This window comes from Chanodichthys erythropterus, chromosome 19, assembly GCF_024489055.1.
Source record: "Chanodichthys erythropterus isolate Z2021 chromosome 19, ASM2448905v1, whole genome shotgun sequence".
NCBI lineage: Eukaryota > Metazoa > Chordata > Actinopteri > Cypriniformes > Xenocyprididae > Chanodichthys > Chanodichthys erythropterus.
The window spans coordinates 147,501-154,600 of record NC_090239.1 but is presented as its reverse complement, the minus strand read 5'-3'; the positions used below and the strand labels follow the sequence as shown (position 1 = coordinate 154,600).

Below are 7,100 nucleotides of genomic sequence, written 5' to 3'. Positions count from 1 at the left end.
TCGACGCGCTGCTGTACAAGCACTCGTGAATCACCTCTGATTACAGGTGGAGCTGGGGAAGGGGGAGGGCAAAGAATTTGAATGTTGAGCAGCGATCTCATTGGCTACTGATACAGCCCAATGGAGAATGATTAAACTGTTTCATGACAGAAATGTGTATTTCAGATGTACCTGCTCGGCTGACGCTGGAACACATGGTAATGCTCTTGGAACTTTTTAAGCCAATCACATGAGGCGTAAATGTCATGTGACCGTTCGTTCTACATTAGAACTCAAGGCGGCAGACAGGGAAAATCACAACTGGTTTTGACACAAATATGGAGATTGTTATCATTCCGTAAAAAGTTACAGTTTTGAGTTATATATTGGTCTGATTTAGTCAGAAAAAAAAGAAAAGTGGAATGATTCCGTTTCGCTGTAAAAAAAGAAAAAAAAGGGTATGTTTTACAAGAAAATACAACTTTCTATCTCAAAATGTTGTTTAACGTCTTTGTAATGAAGTGTGAAAAATTGTTTCTACATCAGTTTTATTTTCAGTAACAGCAGTTTTCAGAGCAGCAGGAACGAGAGTCCAGCTCACTGTGTTTCACCGATGCCATTATGAACCTAAAAGTAATTTAAAAATATACTTTAGATATCAAACAGTCTTGCAAAAAGCCTTCATAATCTGAGCAGGCCGATGTTTGAGAACATGTTCTTTATTGACTAAACACATGTAAGTAAAATGACAAGGCAGGTGTAAAAGATGTTTGATGTTTGAAGCAGTTTCTGAATAAATGAACACAGAGAGTCACTCCCCCTGCTGGTCACTTTATCCATTTTTATAAATAGATTCCAAAGTTTTATCAGTATTATTGCGTCCCACATCTCAGAGCATTGAAGACAGGTTGGTTTTGGTCACAGATAATCTGTGTGTGTGTGTGTGTGTGTGTGTGTGTGTGTGTGTGTGTGTGTGTGTGTGTGTGTGTGTGTGTGTGTGTGTGTGTGTGTGTGTGTGTGTGTGCTGCTCACAGTGCTCTTGTGATCCAGCAGAACTTCAGACTCCAGGGAAGCATCTCAAGGTCGAGGCCCGTCAGTCTGACTCAAATTAGGGCACTACCTAAACAAATCAGGAGGTTTTTCTAACATGATAAGCTATTCTTTCACATGTATGCAGAGTTTCAAAGGTGAACTATTGATCCAGATGAGTAAACCAACCCAACTTCATCACACCCACTAATCTAATCAGAGGATTGACAAAGAACACAGTTAACTCCAAAATAAACGCAGTGCAAACACAGCCTTCATGCTTCAGCCGCTGATGGAGACTCAGTGACTCGTCTCAGTTTCTATGAGCTTCGAATGAATCGATTCAGACTCGATCTACGAGAGAACGACTCATGAATATTAATTGCACGTGATTATCACTGCGTACTTTTATGACCTTTTGTTCTCATTATAATTTTTTTTATTTGTGTGTAAATAATGTCTTATTTTAATGTTATCACTGCTTTGGCAATGTAAAGCCTTTTATCATGCCATTAAATTGAACCCATCATTCCCAAATGAATATGAATGATCTGAAGTATTGGTCAGCTGTCAGGACGGGTTTGGGTCTCGGTGAGAGTTTGACGCTCAGACACAGGAAGCAGTAAAAGTCGGACAGGAAGTGGACAGAATGACACGAGAGTGACCGTGACGGTCAGTGAGAGCTCGAGTCACGACTCACTCATCGGAAACACTGCTTTATGGACGATTCATATAGTAAAATATCATTATCATGGTTATGGAAGCTATATATCAGGCCTGCCACTAATTAAAATACGTTTTATTTGTTCCGTAAATAAATATTATGGAATTTTCTGCATATTCGACATTATGTTACATAAATATTGTTGTTATTGGTATTACCATCTGAAGCGAGTGTGTGAGTGAGTGTGTGTGTGAGTGTGTGTGTGTGTGTGTGTGTGTCTCTGTGTGTGTGTGTGTGTGACCTCAGAGATGAGAGTCAGCAGAAAGACACAATGCTCCTCGGCTGCTGCTGTTCCTGCTCTTCACACACATATCCGTTACAGATGTGAGACATCATGACCCTGAGGAAACACTATTGTTCACATCAGATGAGCAGAAGAGCGGGAAATCACAGCACAAATTATTAAGACATTCATGACTGACGCTCTATTGTTCTGTCTCCTGACGCATTTAAGAGGAATTAAATAATGGATAATCTAATAACCATTCAGAGTAAGAGCTAGAAAATTATTAATGCAGTATAACTCTGTTGAGTTCATAGAAACTGGGATTGTGATGAATGAGCTGAAATATGACTTTGGCGACACCAAGTGGCGAAAGCAAGCGCCGCACATCCATGAGTATATTAAATTAGTAACATGTTTATTTTCCCATTGAAATATATAGTGTGTAAGCCATTTTAAAATGGAAACTATTAATACATTTGTTTTGATAGAATTAGATCAAAAAAGGTTTTATAGCCAAAAGATAATATGCATGTATATTCTTCAGTTCTTTAGGAAATCATTGTGCTTTAAAGTCACAGAAAACTTCAAAAACATTTTTAATCTCCAAATATCAATATAGACTGATATACACACACCTCTGTTAAAATAACCTGCAACCTGTCTTTTATTGACTTTTTCCCTTAAAAGTTTCCATGCATTTGTTCAAAAACATGCAATTTCAACAAGAACCCAATAGAGTGAAAATAGTCCCTGATAAGGAGCGATCAATAGTGTCACATGACGGTGTGAATGAAACACAATCAAATTGAATTTAAAAATAATTCTTTTAAATCACATCTGTGAGGAATAGATTTACACAACTGATCTTTTATAAAGCATCTCACCTAGTCAAAACTCAAGAAAAGACGTGAGGATTGTTTCAAAGCAGCTTTACAGAGAGAGAGGGAACATAATTCTGGAAGAAAGAAAATAGTATTTGTGAGATTAAAACTCACAAAATCTATTTTAAGAGGTTTTTAAGTAGATGTTTGAAACCAACACACAAGGAAAACAATCTGTCTTGACTGATACTGAGACAACTACACCTAGAATCCCTATTTTATAAATATCAGACTCATTACTGTTACTTGTGATATTTTATCTGCCCAAAATATTATGTTTTTATGAACAGGTCCTTTCCTTCATGTGTTGTTTGAGCGCGTGCACGGCAGGAAGCGGTGTGAACGAGCAGCGCCATCCAGCGGCCAGACGCCGCATGCACAGAAACAGACTACAGACATGAGACCACGTGAGACCAGATGAGAGCACCGGTCCTGCTGCCACCTGCTGCTCGAAACAGCACAACACACCAGACAAACCGCAGGTGTGTGTTCATGATGTTTATTTATCTCAGGATCAGTGTCAAACACAAACACGAAAGACTCGATCGATCTCAAATGAACAGCCGTCCATCATCAATAAGGCACCAGCTTGATTAATAACTTTAACAGGAATATGAGACAGTTTTCACTTCCATCTCAGAAACTCATACGGAGTAAAATAAATAACTACAGAAACAAGAAATGATACGTTGAGAGGATTCAGTTCAGTACAGACACACACAACATGAACTGGAGTCTGATTACACGACATCTGCGTGCGAACATCACGTGTGGATTCATCAAAAACACCAGCAGAATGTTTTAGTACATAAAGAGTACAACTACAGCTTATATATTATTCATATCTCGCTCTACGGTGTTTCATCCGTCGTATTCCTGGTCGATCATCTTGGCCATCGTGCTCAGCTGGATGTTCGTGGTTCCCTCATAGATGGATCCTGCAGGGAAACGGTTCATAAGAATCAAACAAACTCATTCTGATAGAACAGCGTTTCTTCACGTCTGATCGACTCACCGATCTTACAGTCTCTGTAGTATTTCTCGATGGGATAGTCTTTGGTGAATCCCACTCCTCCCATCCACTCGATGCATTTCGACGTGGTCAGAGTCGCGACCTGCAAACACACACAGATCTCAGACCAGCGCCTCAGTTCTCGGACGCGAGCGCAGACCCACTGACCTCAGACCAGCGCATTAGTTCTCGGACGCGAGCGCAGACCCACTGACCTCAGACCAGCGCATTAGTTCTCGGACGCGAGCGCAGACCCACTGACCTCAGACCAGCGCATTAGTTCTCGGACGCGAGCGCAGACCCACTGACCTCAGACCAGAGCATTAGTTCTCGGACGCGAGCGCAGACCCACTGACCTCAGACCAGCGCATTAGTTCTCGGACGCGAGCGCAGACCCACTGACCTCAGACCAGCGCATTAGTTCTCGGACGCGAGCGCAGACCCACTGACCTCAGACCAGCGCATTAGTTCTCGGACGCGAGCGCAGACCCACTGACCTCAGACCAGCGCATTAGTTCTCGGACGCGAGCGCAGACGCACTGACCTCAGACCAGCGCATTAGTTCTCGGACGCGAGCGCAGACCCACTGACCTCAGACCAGCGCATTAGTTCTCGGACGCGAGCGCAGACGCACTGACCTCAGACCAGCGCATTAGTTCTCGGACGCGAGCGCAGACCCACTGACCTCAGACCAGCGCATTAGTTCTCGGACACGAGCGCAGACCCACTGACCTCAGACCAGCGCATTAGTTCTCGGACGCGAGCGCAGACCCACTGACCTCAGACCAGCGCATTAGTTCTCGGACGCGAGCGCAGACGCACTGACCTCAGACCAGCGCATTAGTTCTCGGACGCGAGCGCAGACGCACTGACCTCAGACCAGCGCATTAGTTCTCAGACGCGAGCGCAGACCCACTGACCTCAGACCAGCGCATTAGTTCTCAGACGCGAGCGCAGACGCACTGACCTCAGACCAGCGCATTAGTTCTCGGACGCGAGCGCAGACCCACTGACCTCAGACCAGCGCATTAGTTCTCGGACGCGAGCGCAGACCCACTGACCTCAGACCAGCGCATTAGTTCTCGGACGCGAGCGCAGACCCACTGACCTCAGACCAGCGCATTAGTTCTCGGACGCGAGCGCAGACGCACTGACCTCAGACCAGCGCATTAGTTCTCGGACGCGAGCGCAGACCCACTGACCTCAGACCAGCGCATTAGTTCTCGGACGCGAGCGCAGACGCACTGACCTCAGACCAGCGCATTAGTTCTCGGACGCGAGCGCAGACCCACTGACCTCAGACCAGCGCATTAGTTCTCGGACGCGAGCGCAGACCCACTGACCTCAGACCAGCGCATTAGTTCTCGGACGCGAGCGCAGACCCACTGACCTCAGACCAGCGCATTAGTTCTCGGACGCGAGCGCAGACGCACTGACCTCAGACCAGCGCATTAGTTCTCGGATGCGAGCGCAGACCCACTGACCTCAGACCAGCGCATTAGTTCTCGGACGCGAGCGCAGACCCACTGACCTCAGACCAGCGCATTAGTTCTCGGACGCGAGCGCAGACCCACTGACCTCAGACCAGCGCATTAGTTCTCGGACGCGAGCGCAGACCCACTGACCTCAGACCAGCGCATTAGTTCTCGGACGCGAGCGCAGACCCACTGACCTCAGACCAGCGCATTAGTTCTCGGACGCGAGCGCAGACGCACTGACCTCAGACCAGCGCATTAGTTCTCGGACGCGAGCGCAGACGCACTGACCTCAGACCAGCGCATTAGTTCTCGGACGCGAGCGCAGACGCACTGACCTCAGACCAGCGCATTAGTTCTCGGACGCGAGCGCAGACCCACAGACCTCAGACCAGCGCATTAGTTCTCGGACGCGAGCGCAGACGCACTGACCTCAGACCAGCGCATTAGTTCTCGGACGCGAGCGCAGACGCACTGACCTCAGACCAGCGCATTAGTTCTCGGACGCGAGCGCAGACCCACTGACCTCAGACCAGCGCATTAGTTCTCGGACGCGAGCGCAGACCCACTGACCTCAGACCAGCGCATTAGTTCTCGGACGCGAGCGCAGACCCACTGACCTCAGACCAGCGCATTAGTTCTCGGACGCGAGCGCAGACCCACTGACCTCAGACCAGCGCATTAGTTCTCGGACGCGAGCGCAGACCCACTGACCTCAGACCAGCGCATTAGTTCTCGGACGCGAGCGCAGACGCACTGACCTCAGACCAGCGCATTAGTTCTCGGACGCGAGCGCAGACCCACTGACCTCAGACCAGCGCATTAGTTCTCGGACGCAAGCGCAGACCCACTGACCTCAGACCAGCGCATTAGTTCTCGGACGCGAGCGCAGACCCACTGACCTCAGACCAGCGCATTAGTTCTCGGACGCGAGCGCAGACGCACTGACCTCAGACCAGCGCATTAGTTCTCGGACGCGAGCGCAGACCCACTGACCTCAGACCAGCGCATTAGTTCTCGGACGCGAGCGCAGACCCACTGACCTCAGACCAGCGCATTAGTTCTCGGACGCGAGCGCAGACGCACTGACCTCAGACCAGCGCATTAGTTCTCGGACGCGAGCGCAGACCCACTGACCTCAGACCAGCGCATTAGTTCTCGGACGCGAGCGCAGACCCACTGACCTCAGACCAGCGCATTAGTTCTCGGACGCGAGCGCAGACCCACTGACCTCAGACCAGCGCATTAGTTCTCGGACGCGAGCGCAGACCCACTGACCTCAGACCAGCGCATTAGTTCTCGGACGCGAGCGCAGACCCACTGACCTCAGACCAGCGCATTAGTTCTCGGACGCGAGCGCAGACGCACTGACCTCAGACCAGCGCATTAGTTCTCGGACGCGAGCGCAGACCCACTGACCTCAGACCAGCGCATTAGTTCTCGGACGCGAGCGCAGACGCACTGACCTCAGACCAGCGCATTAGTTCTCGGACGCGAGCGCAGACCCACTGACCTCAGACCAGCGCATTAGTTCTCGGACGCGAGCGCAGACCCACTGACCTCAGACCAGCGCATTAGTTCTCGGACGCGAGCGCAGACGCACTGACCTCAGACCAGCGCATTAGTTCTCGGACGCGAGCGCAGACCCACTGACCTCAGACCAGCGCATTAGTTCTCGGACGCGAGCGCAGACCCACTGACCTCAGACCAGCGCATTAGTTCTCGGACGCGAGCGCAGACCCACTGACCTCAGACCAGCGCATTAGTTCTCGGA

At 49.0% G+C, this 7,100-nt stretch overlaps 1 protein-coding gene across 1 annotated transcript in view; it reads right to left on the bottom strand.

Moving 5' to 3' along the window:
• Positions 1-2,373: 2,373 nt before the first annotated feature.
• acadsb (acyl-CoA dehydrogenase short/branched chain) overlaps positions 2,374-7,100 on the bottom strand; it is a 10,798-nt gene continuing 6,071 nt past the window's right edge. The window contains exons 10-11 of the mRNA XM_067368611.1: positions 3,855-3,954; positions 2,374-3,777 (exon numbers count right to left, since the gene is read on the bottom strand). Coding sequence (XP_067224712.1) covers positions 3,701-3,777; positions 3,855-3,954 — 177 coding nt within the window. The 3' untranslated portion in view covers positions 2,374-3,700. The remainder of the gene's footprint in view (positions 3,778-3,854; positions 3,955-7,100) is intronic.